This window comes from Hypanus sabinus, chromosome 18, assembly GCF_030144855.1.
Source record: "Hypanus sabinus isolate sHypSab1 chromosome 18, sHypSab1.hap1, whole genome shotgun sequence".
Taxonomy (NCBI): Eukaryota; Metazoa; Chordata; class Chondrichthyes; order Myliobatiformes; family Dasyatidae; genus Hypanus; species Hypanus sabinus.
The window spans coordinates 22,605,441-22,627,001 of NC_082723.1; the positions used below are offsets into that span (position 1 = coordinate 22,605,441).

A 21,561-nucleotide genomic window follows, 5' to 3' on the forward strand; every position below is an offset into this window, starting at 1 on the left:
CCCCTGGAGTTGCTACTCAGTAAATATCACAGTGCACACAGTATTTGATCTGCAACTGGATCCCTGCTTCAGTGTCCTGACAACCTCCAAGTTCCTCGAAACCCCATCTTCAACAATCAACTCAACATCTTCCCAACCACTGAAGTTAGGTTAACTGGCTTATAATTTCCTTTCTTCTGCCTCCCTTCTTTCTTGAAGAGTGCAGCGACATTTGCAATTTTCCAGTCCACAAACTGATGCCTCCACAATCTCTTCAGCTACCTCTCTCAGAACCCTGGGGTGTAGTTCACCTGGTCCAAGTGACTTACCTACCTTCAGACCTTTCAGCATCCCAAGCACCTTCTCCCTAGTAAAATCAACTGCACTCACTTCTGCCCCTGACACTCTTGAACTTCTGGCATGCTGCTAGTGTTCTCCATAGTGAAGACTGATGCAAAATACTTATTCAGTTCACCCACCATTTCCTTGTCCCCCATTACCATCCCTCCAGCATAATTTTCCATGGGTCCGATATCTACTCTCCTCTCTCTTTTACTCTTTATATATCTAAAATAATTTTTGGTATCCTCTTTGATATTATTTGCTAGCTTACCTTCACCTTTTACTTCATGCCTTTTTTTAGTTGCCTTCCATTGGTTTTTAAAAGTTCCCCAATCCCCTAACTTCCCACCAACTTTTGCTCTTTTATATACCCTATATCTTGCTTTTGCGAGGGGTGATTGATAAGTTCGTGGCATAAGGTAGGAGTCAATTTTAGAAAATCTAGCACATTTATTTTTCAACATAGTCCCCTCCGACATTGACACACTTAGTCCAGCGGTCGTGGAGCATACGGATCCTTCTTTGTAGAAGTCGGTGTCTCGGACCTCCAGAAGTGGTCCACAGCAGGGGTGATTGATAAGTTCGTGGCCTCCAGTAGAGGGAGATCACTTACTAACTTCAAACTTCCTGCAAAAGCACTCAAAGAGTTGAACTACATGTGCACGTAACGAGAGCTGTATAACATCTCCTTCTACCTTAGGCCACAAACTTATCAATCACCCCTGCTGTGGACACTTCCTGGAGGTCCAAGATCCGTATGCTCCACGACCGCTGGACTAAGTGTGTGCATGTAGGAGGGGACGATGTTGAAAAATAAATGTGCTAGTTTTTCTAAAATTGACTCCTTCTACCTTAGGCCACGAACTTATCAATCACCCCTCGTACGTTGGCTTTGACTTCCCTGGTAGCCACAGGTGTGACATCTCGCCTTTAGAATACATCGTCTGCTGTAGGATGCATCTATCTAGTGCCTTCCAAATTACTCCCAGAAAATCCAGCCTCTGCTAGTGCCCCTTCCAATCAACTTAGTCCAGCTCCTCTCTCATGCCTCTGTGAAATACTTTTCTCCACTAATACTGATACATCTGACTGATACATTTTGCTTCTCCTTCTCAAACTGCAGTGTTATCAGTGTTTCCTAAGGGTTCCTGTACCTTAAACTGCCTAATCCAATCCGATTCATTATACAACAACCAATAGCTGATTCATGTTTGCTGTTGTGTGCTGGGGCAGCAGGCTGAGGGTAGCAGACACCAACAGAATCAACAAACTCATTTGTAAGGCCAGTGATGGTGTGGGGGTGGAACTGGACTCTCTGACGGTGGTGTCTGAAAAGAGGATGCTGTCCAAGTTGCATGCCATCTTGGACAATGACTCCCATCCACTCCATAATGTACTGGTTAGGCACAGGAGTACGTTCAGCCAGAGACTCATTCCACCGAGATGCAACACTGAGCATCATTCCTGCCTGTGGCCATCAAACTTTACAACCCCTCCCTCGGAGTGTCAGACACCCTGAGCCAATAGGCTGGTCCTGGACTTATCTCCACTTGGCATGATTAACTTATTATTATTTAATTATTTATGGTTCTATATTGCTATATTTCTATACTACGCTTGGTTGGTGCGACTGTAACGAAACCCAGTTTCCTTCAGGATCAGTAAAGTCTGCCTGTCTGTCTGCATTCCTCCAGCGGGCTCAACCACGAGCTCCCTAAAAAGCCAACTGATGGGCATTTTACAAATTCTCTCTCTTGGGATGCAGCATCGTTATGATTTTCCGTCTACCTGTGTTTTGAAATCCCCCAGTACAAATTTTGACATGTGTTTTCTATCTCCCATTGCAATTTGTAGCCCATGTCCTAGCTGCAGTAAATAACTCCCATCAGTCCTTTTACCCTTGCAGTTTCTTACTCTACCCATAAGGATTCTTCATCTTCCAATACTATGTCACCTCTTTCTAAGGATTTAATTTCATTTTTTACCAGCAGAGCCTCCCACCCAGTTCTGCCTTTCTGCCTGGTTCTTTTGATACAAGGTGTATCCTTGGATGTTAAACTCCCAACTATTATCTTCTTTCAGCCACGACTCAGTGATGCCCACAACGTCATACCTGTTCATCTCTAACTGCACTACAAGATCATCTACCTTATTTTGTAAACTGCTGGTTCCTAGGTGACTGTCAGAAGAATGAAAGGGAATGGGCAGCCAATGCAGGGCTCCCTGACCCTGGGACCTGGTAGGCAATGTATCATATGGGAGTCTCTATCGCGTCCACAGAATCTCGTGTCTACTTCTCTAACAATGATTACTGCAATCCTCTTCTCCCTCCTTCCCTTCTGAGCCACAACACCAAACTCAGGCTGCTGTGACTCTCCCCGGTAGGTCACCTCCACCACCCCCCCAACCATATCCAAAACGGTATACCTAGTATTGAGGGGAGCAGCCACAGGGGTGCCCTGCATTGGCTGCCCATTCCCTTTCATTCTTCTGACAGTCACCTAGGAACCAGCCTCCTGCAACCTATGGGTGACTACCTCCCTGTAACTCCTGTCTACCCCCTCCTCAGTTTCCCTGTATAAGTCATTGAGCTGCAGCTCCAATTCCTTAACACATTCCCCGAGGAGCTGCGGCTCGATGCACCTGGTTCTCCGGGAGGTTGCAGGCCTCCCAGAATTCCCACATCTCACACAAAGAACACAACACAGCCCCTGGAGACATTCTCACTGCGCTAACAGATGAAGAATGAAGAAGAGATTTACCAGATATCTACCTCGCCCAAGCCTGTTCTTGCTGAAGCCTGAGGAGCCAAAGCCTCCCCCTCTAACACTGGTCCACTCACACAATGGCCGCTCCGCTTGACCCTGCCTTATTCTTACTTACCCTTGCAAATAAATCATGATTTGGCCTGGGCTGCTGGAAAATGCTGAAAGCCCATGAATGTGATTTTCAAATCTCACTCATCGACCCTCTCTCGTGCTCTTGATTTGAACGGGACACTGAAAAATGCTGGAAGCCCACAGACGCTCCTTTTTAAATCTCACTCACTGACCTGTGAGTTGCCTCTTCTCACCCCTGCCCTCAGATAACAGTCAGCAGGAAGGGTTGGAGAAGTTGGTGGTAGAAGAGACAGGAGTGATCTATTGGAGATTTCCTAAGATTAATTCCACGTCCAATTCCCATTCTGATATGTCTATCCATGGCCTCCTCTACTGTCAAGATGAATCCACACTCAGGTTGGAGGAACAACACCTTATATACCAGCTGGGTAGCCTCCAACCTGATGGCATGAACATTGACTTCTCTAACTTCTGTTAATGCCCCTCCTCCCTTTCTTACCCCATCCCTGACATATTTAGTTGTTCGTTTTTTTCCTCTCTCTCTCTGCCCATCACCCTGCCTGTTCTCCATCTCCCTCTGATGCTCCCCCCTTCCCCTTTCTTTCTCCTGAGGCCTCCCGTCCCATGATCCTTTCCCTTCTCTAGCTCTGTATCACTTTCGCCAATCACCTTTCCAGCTCTTAGCTTCACCCTACCCCCTCCGGTCTTCTCCTATCATTTCGCATTTCCCCCTCCCTCCACTACTTTCAAATCTCTTACTATCTTTCCTTTCGGTTAGTCCTGATGAAGGGTCTCGGCCCGAAACGTCGACATCGCTTCTCCCTATGGGTGCTGCCTGGTCTGCTGCGTTCCACCAGCAATTTGTGTGTGTTGTTGGTTGAATTTCCAGCATCTGCAGATTTCATCGTGTTTTTCCTAAGACTGACAGGATTTGACATGGACCAGATGGGGAAACCAAGAACAAGGAAATGTGTATCATCAAGAATCAATCAACTATGGAATTGAGGAGAAACTGCTTCATATGGAATGGTGAGCCCATGGAACTCCTGGCTAACCCTCAGGCTCAAAAAATTCCTCCTCATCTCTGTTCTGTTCTAAAGGGACATCCTTTTGTTCTGAGGCTGTGCCCTCTGGTCCTAGGCTCCCCCATTATAGGAAACATACTTTCCACATCCACTAGCCTTTCGCCATTAAGTAGGCTTCAATGAGAAACAGTAATATATATGTATTTCAATAATAAATTTACTTTGAACTTCAGTTTGCAATTATTCCACTGCCTCGGTCTCCTTTTCAAGAATCCAGAACGCTCCCAAGTTCAATATTGCTTTGCTTTTTAAGTGAGCTCCTTCAGAAATGCTTTCCAGGACATTTTAAAATAGTTAACTTTTGTCAATAATTGATGTGCCTATAATGCAGCTCGATACAAACTTCTGATGAAACATCTGGTCTTCCCTTCCTCCTACATCCACTTGGTCGGTCCCCATAATGAGAGAATGGTGATCTAATTTGGCTGCGATGTACCTTGGAACAATAAAGTGCCTGGATCCTTCAATGAAAGCAGACTTTAAAGTCTTAGAACGGTTATCATTTAGTGGACCTTATTGAAAAAAGAACACTGCAGCACATAGGCCCTTCACCCATTAAGTTGTGCTGGTCTTTTAATTAATATCAATCTAACCCTTCCCTCCTCCATAGCACTCTATTTTTCTATAACCCATGTGCCTATCTAAAAGTTTCTTAATATCCCTAATGTGTCTGTCTCCAGCACTACCCTTGACAGGGTGTTCCAGTACTCATCAATCTCTATGTAAAAACAAAACTTAATTCTGACATCCCTCTATTCCCTAAAATTATGCCCCCTGATATTAGCCATTTCCACCATCTGGCTTTCCATTTAATCTGTACACCAAGGCACATTAACTCGCTAACTGGTTTCCATAAGACATAGGAACAGAGTTAGGCCATTCAGCCCATCAAGTCTATTCCACTCACTTATTCTCCCCCCCAACCCAATTCTCTTGTCTTTTCTTCAGAACCTTTGATACCCTTACTAATTAAGAGCCTCTGGTTTAAATATACCCAAACAACTTGGCTCCACAGGCATTCATGGCAACCAATTCCACAGATTCACCACTCTCTGGTTGAAGAAGTTCCTCCTCATCTCTGTTCTAAAGGGATGTCCCTCTATTCTGAGGCTGTGCCCTCTTGATGCTAGTCTACTTCCCTATTGTCTCCATGTCCACACTGCCTAGGCCTTTTAGGAATCCCTGCCAGTGAAGAGTTATCAGCATTGTGACACAGCAACCACATCTGCTAACTTCCTCACTGCGAAGTCATACCAATAGCACCAAGACAGAGCTAAGCCAGTCCTCTTTAGTGAAGAGGCTCATGAGATAAAGACAGTCCAAAGCTCCACTTCCAATGAATGCTGTGGCATCCCGAACATTCACCTGGAAAGGGGGAGAAAAGGGGAAGGCGTTGCTGCACAGTCTCATCCTCGCCACATCTATCATGCCTTTCAAAATTCAGTGTTCCACAAACTACTGGTGAGAGAAGGCATACTATAATCTGGAGTCTCCCACTGACAATAAAATGTTCAGTCATTTAACTTAACATAAAAACACATCTGGAATGCATTTACTGCATAATTGTTCCCACTGTTAGTATGAACAAACTTTGGTTACATTGATGGATGATGTTGAAGTTATTTACTTCAGGGTTTGGCATTTAAAAAGCAACGCAGTAAACAAAGGCATTCTTTCATGCATAATTTGCTGAAAGATGCAGTTTGCATTGCTGCTGAAGAAGTGTTGATGTTAACTGCAACATTGCTTAGTGTAGAAGTGGCAAACTGGCAATAAAGCAGTAACAGGTCATCAGAGATGGTCCCCTCATCTTCTACCCCGGATGGCCCATCAATGCATTTCTTCGGACTCTGGACCATCCCTGCCCCATTCTTCACCTTGTCGCATCTCCCTCCAAATCCACAGTGGATTTTTATGGATGATGATCTCTAAAAGATTAGCCTTACATGTACGTCAAAACATACAGTGAAATGTGCCGTTGACATCAACGACCAACGCAGTCTGAGGATTTTGCTGGGGCAGGAGTTCCCAACCTGCGATCCATGGACCCCTCAGTTAATGGTGAGGCTCCACGGCATAAAAACGGTTGAGGATCCTTGTGTCGGGGGCAGTTCATAAGTGTCAGCACCCTGCCGGCTCCAACATAGCATGCCCACAGCTCACCAACCCTAACCCAGACATCTTTGGAATGTAGAAGGAAACGGGAGCACCCATAGGAAAGCCTCACGGTCACGGGGAGAACGAGTGGTGTGAATTGAACCCTGATCTTACAGTTGACATTCTAGCAATGCAATGCTAACTGATGTGCTGCCAAGCCAGCATTCAGCTGATTTAAAATGATTAATTCAGCTTACTTAAGCTGAGCAAAAACAGTTTAGTGTCTTGCATCATCCTGTCCACTGTATACTGGTGAGAAATCCAGTCAAATTGTCAATCTGTTCGACAAGTGGATAAAGTGATGCATTTGAATCTGTTTTAGTTGGCTCCGAGTCACATGGACTTCCTGCGCGAGGAAACGGAAGGGAAGCAGAGAGACTATATTAACCCCTTGTGGCCCAGTGAGACAAACACCCAGAGGAAAGAGAATCTGACAAGGAGCATGCCCACTGAATCAAGCACACGAGGTTCTGAAGACACTGGAAACCTTGAGCAACCTGCACAGAATGCTGCAGGAACTCAGCAGGTCAGGCAGCACCGATGGAGGTGTTTTGGGCTGAGACCAGTCTTCAGGGCTGCAAGTTTAGGGTAGGCATTCCATGAAAGGACTTTGCAGAGGGGCAGCAAATCATAAACACGAGATTCTGCCGATGCCAGAACGCTCGAACGACACACACTAAGTGCTGGAGGAACTCAGCAGGTCAGGCAGAATCCCGGGAGGGAAATAAACAGCTGATGTTTTGGGTCAAGACCCTTCATCGGGACTGGAAAGGGTTGGGGGGGGCCTGATGGGAAAAAGCCAGAATAAGAAGGTGGGGGAAGGGGTTGTAGTACAAGCTGGCAAGTGTTAGGTGAAACCAGGGGAAGGGAAGGTGGGTGACATGTGGGGGCTGATTGGCTGAGAGGGATGGTGTGTAGGTGGGGTCATCCTGTCTACCACACCTACTCACTTCCCCCCCCCCCCCCCACATGATCTCACCTTTCACCTGCCAGCTTGTACTCCGTTAGAATGTATTCTGGAGTTATCGTATATAGCAAATACTAATTTTCACACCAGCCAGACTTCAGACCTGAACACAGATTGTAGATTGAATTTTAAGTGCAGCTCTGAACAAGGTCTTCCTGGAGCTGCATTTTGGGGTTGATTGCAAACAAAGAAGCACTTCATTTGACCTCAGATGTCTGCATACACATGAATGCAGTCCAGAGTCAGCGGGGATTAGCAGTGGGTGTGAAGACGGAGGTGTTTGAAAATTATACAGAATTCAAAGGAAGTATTGTAGATACATTATAACTAATGATAACAAGACAATTTGCTGATCATTAGCATATTAAAATATCATGTAATATGGGGTCAGGTAGGTCTCTTCTTCCAAGTGTGTCTCGAATATGACGCCTGCTGCTTGTTTTGCTGAATGAAGACTTCTATATCCATTAGCCTTGGTGGCTCTCCTGTGACTTTGTTGACAGTCACAGCACTCCTCTCCCTTGCCCCATCTTTCAATTGTGGTGTCTGCCCCCCCCCCCCTTCCAGTCCTGATCAAGGGCCTCGGCCTGAAACGTCAACTGCTTATTCTCCTCCATAGATGCTGCCTGACTTGCAGAGTTCCTCCCCAACTTTGAATCACAGAGCAACACAGCTCGGATACAGTCCCTTTGGCCCTTCGAGTGCATGCTGACCACATACCCACCCATCGAGTCCCAATTTCCCATGCTTGGTCTGCTGAGTCCCTCCAGCATTTTGTGAGCATTGAGCAGCTGCAGGTGGAATAGTGCTGTAGACTCCAGGCAGAACACCCCATTGGGAATGCCACTCTGGGATAAGGAGGCAAGGAAGAATAAGGGCAGGGAGAAACAAAGCCAAAATGCTACTACTCACTGTGTGCACTTAGCATGCAGATTTGATCAGTGGGTATAGGGGATTCCCAATGACTAGTCCCACTGGATGAAGACCTTTGGATATGGATATGATAGCAAAGAAAGGTTCTTTTGATTGCACTTGTGTAGACACTTGGTGCATGACCTAGTGGATAAGGCATTGGACTTGTAACCTGAAGGTCACTGGTTCGAGCCTCAGCTGAGGCAGCGTGTTTGTGTCCTCGAGCAAGGCATTTAACAACACACTGCTCTGCGACGACACTGGTGCCAAGCTGCTTGGGTCCTAGTGCCCTTCCCTTGGACAACATCGGTGGCGTGGAGAGGGGAAGGCCTGCAGCTTAGGCAACTGCCAGTCTCCCATACAACCCTCTAAGGCACAAATCCATGGTCTCACAAGACTAACAGATGCCTATTAACTATTGGACAGTAGAGACGTCACTGACATTTATCGTCTATCCTCCTTTGTCCTGGAACTAAGGTTAAGAGTCAACCACAATAGTATTTTAGAGTCACGCATTGACAAGGGGAAGGACAGCAGATTTCCCACCTTGAAGAGCATTAGGGACCTCGGTAGGTTTTCACAACAAGCTGAACCCCTTGTACAAGGTGGAGAGTCAACAGCAAGAGAGCGAGGTATTCAAGACGTGAATATTTCTGCAGTGAATGAACCAACACCCCGATCCTAAAGCCCGAATGTAAAACAACATGAAACCTTGGGCAGCCGATGGTGCAGCACTACATCTTGATGATGGCAGTGAATAAAGAAGTATTGGCAATTATCATTGGCTTCCGCCAGATAACTCTATTGCCAATGACATGGAGCTTTACAGTCCAGTTGATATTTTAAAGCAACCAAAACATTCACTTTTCTTCTTCTCAAAAAATATCAAATTAATGAGAAGTTATTTAATCAAAAACTTTACCCAGAGTCTAAAGACACTGCCTGCTTCAATCATCTTTTCAAGGTGTCCTCTGCATTCTGAAGCTTAAAGCAGGACCTCTGACTCAATGTCTGTTCTGGTGGTGTAGTGGCATCCACACTGGACTTCAGGCCGGGGGGTCCTGGGTTCGAATCCAGGCTGCTCCTTGCACACGTTCCATCTGTGCTGGGTTGAGTGTTGAGCTAGCAACTTAGTTTTGTAAAACAGACGAAATGGCAAGGTTGCTGCCAGATGCGCGGGGGGTGGGGGGGAATAGAACTTTGATGTAAGTGGTGTATCCTCATGTTGTTATTTAATAAAAGATAATTAAGTCATAATCCTGACATATATCTTGTGAATTTAATAACACAACTGCAATAGGCTTTATCACACTTTCACGCTCACCATGGCTAATTTGGTGGAGCACTGGGTGTTCAAATGTATGGTTCACACAATGGTACAGATGAGTTGCCAGCAAAACAGGAGTGAAATAAATATATAACAAATAATATATACTGTCTGCAGGGCTCCTTAAACAGCAGTTATAAGTTATTTCCAACAAACCAAATGAAGTTAACAATGTGCAACAGAAACAACAACTGCTGGAAACACTCAGCGGCCGGGCTGCATCTGTGGAGAAGGAAACTGAGTTATCTATTCGGAGACGTGACCTTTTGTTAGATCAGCCTTTTCCCAGTCCGGATTATGGGTCTCAGGCCTCAAACGCCAAGTCCAACGTGATTCCTTTTTCTGCAGATTGAACTGGTTTCCAGCAATTTTTGTCCTTAATTCAGATTTTCACGTGGAATAGGGACTTATAAATGTAATCAGTAGAAAGAGTGACTATCAGAATGTTCATCAATTCAACAGTATATATTATTAGTGATATCAGACACCGTGACTGTCCTCAAGGTTAGCTGATCCCTGTGGACCTTCTGAATAGTTCCAGCATTCATAATAATTTATTCTCTTGAGGTCAGTCTCATGAGTCTATTACTGATCGATGTTTTGAGCTCAGTAATCTTAAGCAAATTGAGGTTTTACAAAGTGGGGCTGGGGGGGGGGGGGGGGTCTAAACCAAGCCATTAGAATGGAGAGAAAATATCCTTTGAGGAGCTCTCATTCTAGAGATAATCACTGTGCTTGAGGAGGTATGATTATTCCAGGGTTATTGCCAGTTTTGTACTCAGCTCAAAACATCCCAGTGCCATATCAGAGCAGAAAGCAGAGGAGGTCTGAAATGAGGACTAGTCATCATTCAGGCAGATGCAGAGTGGGAACTTGGCGGGATTGTTCATTGACTTTTGAAGTGATTCACCTCATGGTGGGAGCAGAGTGAGTGGAATGCCAGTAAAGCTCAAGCCAGATTTGGATTTTCAGATCTGGACAATAAAATTTTACAACAGCCAGAACCCACTGCGAATTGGAGCTTGCACGTGGTTCTTGAAGTTCCAAAAGATTCTAGGAGTTAGCTGGATCTGCCCGTATGCAAAGTATTAAGGTTAGTGCTTGTTCAGTTTCAGCTGAGAAGATGATGAATGAGATTCAGGATGGAGGCATGCAGACCCACAAAGTCAGTGCAGGATCACCGACCTTTTCACCTGGTGAAATGAATGACCTGGCCACCTTACTATACCTGTTAATACTGCTTCGGTTCCTTGGGGAATTCCTTACAGAAACCCGCCAGTTCGGGCCTAGCGTTGCATACAAACGATTCCTGTTTGCAAATTTAAATGTGAGTCCTGCATTCAGCACAATCCCCAGAAAGACAGTCACAGAAGCACAACACGTCAGCAATGCAACTCTCAGCAGCCAGCCTAAATTCGATACTGGTATATGCGAAGTTCTCTATGGAACTGGCATTGAAATCAGCAATGCAGGCAACGAGAGGGGGAGGGAGTGTAAAACTAAAATCTAAATCTTCCTGCTCCTGACAGATGCACCCTCAAAAGAGAGCATATGTGTTGATTCTGTCTCAGTGATTGAAAAACCCTTTCACTTGTTGCACTGTCCCAGCCCCTCAAGTGTAGGTTGACCCCCTGGAGTCAAAGTTTTACAATATAGAAGCAGCCCCTTCAGTGCCACCCGTCCTTTCTGATCAACCTAAGCTGCCTACCTAAGCTGGTCCTATATTCAGCCCATATCCCTCTCAACCTTTCCTATCCATGTACTTGTCCAAATCTCTCTTAACAGTTGAAATTGTACCCACCTCTGCCACTTCTTCCTGGAAGCTCATTCCACATTCCCAACACTCTCTATGTGGAAAAATTACCCATCAGGTCCCCTTTAAATCTTATCCTTCTTACCTTAAATCAATGTCCTCTTATTTTAGATTCTCCTACCCTGGGGAAATTACGGTGATCATCCATGCCTTACCTGATTTTATAAACTTTTATAAGGACGTAGAACATACAGTAGAACAATACAACACAGTATTAGCCTTTTGGCTCATAACATTGTGTCATCCTTTTAACCTGTTCCGAGATCAATCTGAGCTTCCCTCCTACGTAGCCCTCCATTTTGCATTCATCCTTGAGCCTATCTCGAACTCCCTTAAGTGTCTGTAATGTATCTGCCTCTGCCACCATCTCTGGCAGTATGTTCCATGCACCCACCACTATCTGTAAAATAAATAAATAAATAAATCCTGCCATCACTTTCCTCCAATTGCCTTAAAATTATGTCCTCTGATATTAGCCATTTTTGCCCTGGGAAAAAGTTTCCTGCTGTCCACTCAATCTATGCTTCGTATCATCTTGTACAACTCTATCAAGTTACTTCTCATCCTCTCCTTTTCTCATTCTCATTTTCTCCTTGACTCCAAGGAGAAAAGCTCAGCTTGCTCACCATGTCCTCATAGGATATGGTGACTAATCCAGGCAGCATCCTGGTAAACCTCCTCTGCACCCTCTCTAACCCTACCACATCCTTCCTAAGGTCATCCCTCTGCATGCTTCAGTGCATGGAAAACATTCACAGCCTGTCTATTGTCTCCTTATAACTATATACACAACCAGCAACATCCATGTAAATCTTTTCTGCCTCTCTAGCAGAATCATAATCTTCCTATGATATGGTGAGCAGTGTTGCACACCATATTCCAGGTGTGCTCTCACCAATGCCTTGCACAGCTGTAACATGATGACACAATCCTTGTACTCAATGCCCTGTCCAATCAAAGGAAGTCTCCCATATGCCTTTGTACTCAATGTCCTCTCCAAACAAGGAAAGCATGCCATATGTCTTTGTACTCAATGCCTTGTCCAATCAAAGGAAGTGTCCCATATGTCTTTGTACTTAATGCCTTGTTCAATCAAGGGAAGTGTGCTATATGCCTTCTTCTCCACTTTGCCTACTTGGATTGCTACTTTCAGGGAACTGTGCACTTGATCCTTAGGTCTCTTTGTTCCATAATACTCCCCAGGGCCCTGTTTTTCAATGTGTATGTCCTGCCCTGGTTTAACTTCCTAAAATACATCACTTCACACATATCCAAATTAAATTCCATCTGCCATTCCTTGGCTTAGTTGATCCAAATCCTGTTGTAACTTTGATCACTTTCTACTCTGCCACTGCTTCTGGTGTCATCTACATTGATCAATGATGTTTGTGGATTCAGTGTCCACTCAATGGGGAGTGAGAATCAAACTGAGGAAAGGTAACATCGTGTCAATCTACACCTTTCCTACCATGCAAAATCACACTGTGAGATATTAGACATGGGTTCAGATTAAATTCCTCATGCACTATTTTCAAGATGCTAGTAAGTGGTCAAATTAATTGATCAATAAATTCTTTCAAGCAGTGGGCAAAGGAATCTTGCATAAATCAGTCTACGATGCAACTCAATTCCCTGTCCTCTTTCAGGTTGGCTCGGTCACCCCAGTACAATGCCACTGAGCAATCTCATTCCACTGGGGTGCTCAAATAATGTTCCTGAACTGTAACTTGTAGGATAATGGTCAGCAAGGTGGGCAGACATAGGTTTCTGTTTCTTGTTGAATACAAGGAATCGGAAAACCTTAAAAATTAATTTTATTCAAGAAATTCAATCATTTTATCTAAAGATCAGAAACCATCATGGACTTCTAAAAATGCAAATATGAGACATTGTAAAAGTCAAGGAGTTTGATTTTAATGCCACTTACCTCTCTAATCCGGAAGAGAGCTCCTCACTGAATTCAGAACTTTCACTGCTCCCTGGAAGAAAAACAACAGCTATATAGGGAGATCCATTGAACAGTAGAAAACCAATTTATTCATTTGTTATGTTCCACTTTGTATGATGTGAATGAGCATGGCCTTTCCATGACCATGATTGCTCTCGGCAATTTTTTTTACAGAAGCAGTTTGCCATTGCCTTCGTCTGAGCAGTGTCCTTATAAGTCCTCAGCCATTATCTATACTCTTCAGATATTCTCTGCTTGGCGTCAGTGGTCACATAACCAGGACTTGTGAAATACACCAGCTACTTGTACAACCATCCACCGCTTGCTCTCATGGCTTCACATGACTCTGACTGGGGTCTAAGCAGTTGCTACACCTTACCCAAGGGTGACCTGCAGGCTGGTGGAGGGAAGGAGCACCTTGGACCTCCTTTGGTAGATACATATCACCACCCACCATCTTAGAATAACAATAATCAACTAAAAATGACCACAAGATGACCTTCTAGGAATTACTACAGCTAGCAGAATCAATTGAAGTGTTATCTGGAGGATAACTTCACTCACCACAACTCAGAACCGATTCCACAACCTACAGTCTCACTTTCAAGGACTGTACATCTCACGGTCTTAATATTAATAATTTTTTATTTCCACAATTTATCTTTTTTAGCATATTGCTTGTTTGTCAGTTTTTGTGCATAGTTTTTTTTAAAAAATAATTCTATTGCATTTCTTTATTTTCCTGTAACTGCCTGCAAGAAAATGAATCTGGTGTATGGTGACATATACTATGTACTTCAATGTATGGGCTGTCCAGGGAGGGATAGCACCTCTGGTGAAGGGGCTTGTCATATTCATTCTACAACAGCTCACTCTCTTTTGACCCCCACTGGACACTAGGCTCTCATCTGTGGATCCAAATAACTGTTTCCATGTGACAGTGGCTATGCCCCGGTACACCATCAACAGGCTGGCTAAACCGGGTGAGTGAGGGTAGCCGATGGCCTCATACCCCAGTGAGAAAGGACATGCTTGTCCTAGCATGCGAAGTCAGTTCCAGCCGACTGGGAGGATGAGAACTGCAGTGAAATCCAAAGGCATTTCTGCAACAGTCCGTGGAGAGCGAAGGGAATGATGAGGCACAGAAGATATTATGGTCATCCTCTGCAACCAAGAAAAGCCCTTGTTTGTGATACTTGTTCACACTAGTAGACTTGGACTTCTGAGGTCAAGAGAGTGGAACTGCCCCAGTGTACCAGTTTCTCCACTTTAAAACTCCCATGCATAGGGTTTGGGTCATAGTTGGACACGATGGAGAACCACCAATTTCAATAATAAATTATACTTTGACTTTCATTTGGAGCACTTTTCACTACAGGGGTAAGAAGAAAAGGGGTTTACCAACTCAGTGGCAAAGGAGACTACAGATACTGGAATCTGGAGCAACAAACAATTTGCTGGAAGGACGCAGCAGGTCGAGCAGCATCCATTGTGGAAAAGGAAATGGCCATGCTTCAGGTCGAAACTCTGCACCAAGAGTGACACATTGGCAATTTCCTTCCTCCTACAGATGCTGCGTGACCTGCCGAGTTCCTCCCGCAGACTGTTTGTCACTGCGGCTGGACAGACCTTTCATTCCTACTGTCAATGGAGGTCTTTCATAACAACACGATGTTAATTCTTTCACCCCACAGCATGGTAACTTTACAGCACCCTGTGAGATTGGTGTTCATTCTCACTACAGCCTGTAAGAAGTTTGTATGTTCTCATTGTGAACGAATAGGTTTTCTCCTAAGCTCCAAACAGGTACAGGTTTGTGCTAGTAAATTGTGGGCATGCTATGTTGGTGGTGGAAACATAGCAACACTTGCTGGCTACCCCTAGCATATCCCTGGACAGAGTTACTTGTTGAAACAAACAATGTATTTCACTCTATGGTTTGATGTACATAAATCTAATTTTTAAAGATCTATATACTTACCCTATTTTGTTACAACTGGGTCAAAGAGTAATTACCCCACTGACAGTTTTCTGTAACCACATTACCCTACTAATTTTTCTGTAACCCCAGTCCCCATATTCCCACCAAATCTCCTCAGATTTAAACATGAGAGATTCTGCAGATGCTGAAAATCCAAGGCAACACACACAAGATGTTGGCGGAGCTCAGATGAACTACCGCCATACTAGTAAGTCAGGCAGCATCGATGGAAATGAATAAAAATGGTTGAAGGTTTGGGCCAAGACCCTTCTTCAGGATCTGAAGAAGGGTCCTGGCCCGAAATGTCGACTGCTTATTTCGACATAATGCTACCTGCCCTGCTGAGTTCCTCCAGCATTTTGTATGTGTTTCTCAGATTCTACCTCTCCCTACACACTCCAGGCAACTGACAGTGGACAGTTAACCGAGCAATCCGTGCCTTTGGGGCTTGGCAGGAAACTGGGGCGTCAGGGGAAACCCCAGATGCTAACAAGGAGAAAGTGCATACTCCACGCAGACAGAGGTCACTACAGAATCAAGGCTATTGGAACTGTGAAGTTGCGGTCACTGCTACTCAGCTCACTCCATACTGAAGGGCTTGTGCTGCAGGGGAAGACCCAGGCTAGTGATAAGACTGGTACACCCAGGTGAACACAGACATAGGCACAGAGACATAAGAGCAGAATTAGGCCATCTGGCCCATCGAGTCTCCACCATTCAATCACGGCTGATTTACTTTCCCTTTCAACCCCATTCTCCTGCCTTCTCCCCATAACCTTTGACACCATGACCTATCAACCTCCACTTTAAATATACCCAATGATTTGCCCTCCACACTTGCTTGTAGCAATGAATTCCACTGATTTCCCCACCTTCTGGCTAAAGAAATTCCTCCCCATCTCGGTTTCAAAGGGACATACTTCCATTCTGAGGCTGCACCCTCTGGTCCTAGACCAGGCATGGGCAAACTACGGCCCGCGGGCCATATGCGGCCCGTTAAGCTTTTTAATCCGGCCCGCGGAACTTGATGAAATTATATTAATAAACCTTGTTAACGTTTTCTCCCCGCAATTCTGGCGTTTTCCCAATAGATGACGCACTCTATATACATTGACCTTTGTTGAGGTGCAGCGTATTATTCCACATTTGCGCTTTACTCTTTGTTCGGCTCGACCTATTTGTGTGAACAGGCGTTCAGCGTCATGAACATCGACAAAGCCAGCCACAGATCCAAGTTAACTGACCAACACCTCAGATCCATCCTGAGAATCGCCACAACAAAACTAAATCCAGACTTTGATGCGCTGGCTAAAAAGGGAGACCAACAACACTGTTCCCACTGAAATTAAAAATAAGTTTCTTCGTTATGTTATGTAAAAAATGCATTTGAAAATATTTTTTTCAATAAGCCTTACATGTTACATGTCATTTCTGTTAACTGATGGACATGAGTAGTGCGCAGGTGCACATACATTCTCAAAATAAAAAATGCGCTCCAGATCAAAGAACGCGCTCCGCATACTGGCACGCTGTCATTGTTCTGTCTTTGTGCTGGTCGTTGTTGAGTTTTGGCACGGGGTACAATTGAATAAGAAGGAGCAGGACAAATAGACCTGCATCTCCTACCGTTTTTGAAATAAAGACAGACAGGAGGAGAGTGATGATGATAATATCTTGAAGGATAACAGAATTTTCAGTGCTTTAAAATATTAACTGTTACTATTTAAAAAAGCTGTATTTTATTCATTTAATTTTCAGTGTTTTAAAAGTCATTTCAATAAATAGCTAAATACCATGGGACTTCAAAGACAGATATTTTGTTTTAATGCATTTGTTCATTTTCAATTGAAATTAAAGCACATGTTTTCTACATATCCCATGATATTTTATTTTCTCTTATGAGGTGTATTACCAAAACACTCTGTCCATCTGCTCCTGGTCCGGCCCCCCCTGTCAAATTTTAGAACCCTTTGTGGCCCACCCCTGTCCTAGACTCTCCCACTATTGGAAGAACCCCCTCCTTGTCCACTCCATCTAGACCAGGGCTTCTCAACCTGGGGTCCACAGACCCCTTGGTTAATGGTAGGGGTCCATGGCTTGAAAAAAGGCAGTGAACCCCGGACCTAGCCCTTTCGATATTCTGCAAGTTTCAATGAGATCCCCTCTCATTCTTTAATCTCCAGCAAGTACAGGCCCAGATCCTCAAACACTCCTCATGTGTGAACCCTTTAATTCCCAGGATCATTCCCGTAAACTCCCAGTTGACCCTCTCCATTGGTGGCACATTCTTTCTGGGATATGAAGGATAAGAATTCTTTCAGAAGAATGAGGGGTAGTGTGGAGATGGTGGGGGGAAGTCTAAGGCCAGAGGGCACACCCTCAGAATAGAGGGCTGGAGATCAGGAGGCATTTCTTTAGCCAGAGATTGGTGAATCTGTGGAATCCAAAGCCACAGGTGGCTGTGGAGGCCAAGTCATTGGGTATTTTTAAGGCAGAGGTTTATAGATTCTTGGTTGGTCAGGGAATGAAGGGATACTGGGAGAAGGCAGGAGACTGGGGCTGAGTGGGAAATTTGGATCAGCCATGATGAAACGGTGGAGCAGACTTGACGGCCCAAATAGCCTAATTTTGCTCCTGTATCTTTTAGTCTTATATGGAGCCTAAAACTGCTCACAATACTCCAAAGATAGTCTGACCAATGTCTTATAAAGTATCAGATATAGCACTGTATGGGCTATTTGGTCCAAGGTATTGTGTAGACATTATAGCCTACTCCATGATCAATCAAACCCTTCCCTTCTACGCAGCCCATAGGCCTCAGTTTTTTTTATCATCCGTGTGCCTATCCCTTAAATGTCTTGTATGTATCAGCCTCATCCACCTCTACTTGCAGCATATTAAAGGCACCAGCCATTGTCTTGTGATAAAAAAAACACCTCCCTCTGGCAGGAGAATATTAGGCAACAAAAAAGCCAGGCCACATGCTCTTTCTGTCCTGTCTGTCATTCAATACAATCAGTACTTCAAGAGAACAGGAAGAAATAAAACCCTTCTGTAGTAAATTCAAACCAGTTTCCTTTTACAGGAAAGCCAAGTACAAAATAAACATGATGAAAAATGGTCAAGGAAACTGAAACAGCAGAATGTTACTTCAAGCTTGTCACTAAACAGACTGTGACTTATGTTTAGAGTAGAGGACTAACTCTTGAGTGAGGGCCACAGGGAACACCGGGAGGAAACCCGGCTTCAGAAGAAAGGTCATCAACAACTCGATTTTTTCTTCCCTCTGACATTTTCAGAAATCAAGTCTACTTGAAGTGGCCGCACGTTGGCTGCAAGCACCACGAGCCAAGGACTTCCGGTGGTTCTGCCTCTCCCAATGTCTTACCCTTACAAAGGTAAGGATTAGTTTTATTTGTCATGTGGACCTCAAATGTGGACCACATTTGTCATGTGAAATGTGTCATTTGTGTCAATGACCAATGCAGTTCGAGGATTTGCTTGGCGCTGACATATCATGCCCAGAACTTACTATCCACAATCTTTACATCTTTGAAATGTTAGAGTACCCAGAGGAAACCGATGCGGTCGCGGAGAGAACGTGCAGATTCCTTACTGACAGTGGTGGGAATTGAACCCTAATCACTTTAGAACATAGAACACCACAGCATCGTACAGGCCCTTTGGCCTGCAATGTTGTGCTGATCTTTTAATTTGCTCTACGATCAATCAAATCCTTCCCTCCTACATAGCTCTCATTTTTCTATCATCCATGTGCCTATCTTAAATGCCTCTAATGTATCTGCCTCTAACACCACCATCTTCAATTTCATATTTTTTACTTCCGATGCAAAATGAGGCTATTCTGCCCACTAAATCCATGCCAGCTTCGCACAATCCCATTTCTCCACACACCTCCCTGTATCGTATTCTACCTCACTATCCAGCAACTCCACTGTAACTCAGCCACCATCCAATTTAATGAAGCCAATCAATCCAGTAACTGGAACTTCACTGGGAAGTAGGAAGACGCTTGAACAGTTAAGAGGATTTGTTGGGAATGTCGGGAGACAAGGTTCCTGGGGAAATTAGCGAGGTAGTAGCATTGTTCTCTAAATTTATGTGGGGTGGACCTACTTCCTCTGATGCTGTAAGGAAGTATGGTAAAAAGCATTAACTTTTCATTGCTGCTGAAGATGTATGAGGCAGCTTGTCAAGTAACTGTTGGGTATATTGTAGATGGCACATTCAGTAACCATCGTACATCGGCAGTGGAGGGGGTGAACGATCAGGTGCCAGTGAACTGCTTCTTCTAACCCTAACCCTAACCCTAACCCTAATGCTGCTAAGGCCTCATCAGGCAGGTGGAGAGGATGACATCATATTTCCATCTTTGCTTTATAGACGGTAGACTGTTCAGGTCACGAAGAGTTCATGGTAATGGAACCCTGACATTGAGTCACAGAGTCCAGAAACAGACTGTTCAGCCTAACCTGTCTATCCTGAACAAGATTGACAGGTCCAGATAAAATGGATGTGGAGAGGATGTTTCCAATAGTGGGGGAGTCTAGAATTCAACTCCCACCACTGTCCGTAAGGTGTTTATCTGTTCTCCCCATGATCTTATAGGTTTCCTCCAGAAGCTCAGCTTTCCTCCCACGTTCCAAAGATGTATGGTTAGGGTCAGTACACTGTGGGCATGCTGGAAGCATGGCAACAATTATTTGGTATATGCGACAAATAAAGCTAACCTTTAAGATCATTAATCTTCAAATCCTATCTGCACTCTTTCCAGCTCAGTAGCGTCTTTCCTATTGCAGGGCGACCCAAACAAAACACAACATTCCGATACAACTGCACCACAGCTATAACCCTGACAGGGCCTGTTATCTTATCTCTGTAACCCTGACAGGGCCTGTTATCTTATCTCTGTAACCCTGACACAGCCTGTTATCTTATCTCTGTAACCCTGTCACTGCCTGTTATCTTATCTCTGTAACCCTGACACTGCCTGTTATCTTATCTCTGTAACCCTGACACTGCCTGTTATCTTATCTCTGTAACCCTGAAACTGCCTGTTATCTTATCTCTGTAACCCTGACACTGCCTGTTATCTTATCTCTGTAACCCTGACACAGCCTGTTATCTTATCTCTGTGGATCCTCTTTGGTCAGAGTCAAAGGAATGACATTTGCGTCTGATTTTCAGACGCATCCCATGAAGACAACTTGGGCTCTGTGGCAATGAATTTCCCCTTAGCCGATGTTCCGTTAAATCTGCTGCAACTTCGCGATAATTTCTGATAATTGGCAACAGCATGGTCTTCAAGTTGGCAAAGTAGCCAAAGACCTTGAGAAATTATCAGAGGCAACAAAGCAGGGTCTTTCTAAAACAATGAATAAAATATAAATGGAGAACTGACCTTCAATTAAGGAAGATGAAACAACTTAATACCTTCTAGTATCATATACAATCATTAGGTTGAAGCGGCATTTAAACATATAGGTAAATAAGACATAGAAGAAAGGTCCTAATGCGAAAAAAATTGGATTAATGTAGACTGACAAAATGGTCATCATGGAAAATTGGGCCGAAGGGCCTGTTTTTGTGCTTTTAGGATAAATGGGTAAAGACCATCCACTAGCTCAATCCAGAGACCAGGATACATTCCTGGCTTAGCAACTTTGTCCCCTGAGAAACAAAAGATACTCTTTTGTTCATTTTCTGGGCGTAAAACCATTCAGAACATAGAGCATAGAACAGTAAAGCATAATGCAGCCCTTTGACCCATGATATTGTGCCGACGTTTTCTCTTGCTGCAAAATTAATCTATGGGCAATCTGACGGCATGAATAAAAGTTTCCCTAACTTCCAGTAATTTCTCCCCCATTCCCCCTCTTTCTTTTTCCATTCCCCTTCTGGCTCCCCGTGACCTCTTCTCTTCTCCTCACCCATACATCATCTCCCTCTGGTGTCCCTCCATTTCCCCTTCTCCCATGGTCCACTCACCACTCCTATCAGACTCCTTCTTCTTCAACCCTTTACCTCTTCCATACATCACCTCCCAGCTTCTCACTTCATTCCCCAGCCCCACCCACCTCACCTGGCTTCACCTACCTCCTTCCCCTTTCTTATCTTCTTATTCTTCCTTCTCCCTCCTTCCTTCCCATCTCTGAAGGGTTTCAGCTTGAAACGTTGACTGCTCATTTA

The 21,561-nt window shown here is 44.4% G+C and overlaps 1 protein-coding gene across 4 annotated transcripts in view; it reads right to left on the reverse strand.

Annotated features, from left to right (window-relative positions):
* The window catches only part of ralgps1 (Ral GEF with PH domain and SH3 binding motif 1), a 733,240-nt gene that overhangs the window by 38,973 nt on the left and 672,706 nt on the right, over positions 1-21,561 (reverse strand). For 3 of the 4 annotated variants that reach the window (XM_059993857.1, XM_059993858.1, XM_059993860.1), the window contains 2 exons: positions 13,350-13,401; positions 10,838-10,918 (listed from right to left, as the gene is read on the reverse strand). In XM_059993857.1, the coding sequence (XP_059849840.1) occupies positions 10,838-10,918; positions 13,350-13,401 (133 nt within the window). The remainder of the gene's footprint in view (positions 1-10,837; positions 10,919-13,349; positions 13,402-21,561) is intronic. The other variant, XM_059993861.1, reaches the window with a different exon arrangement.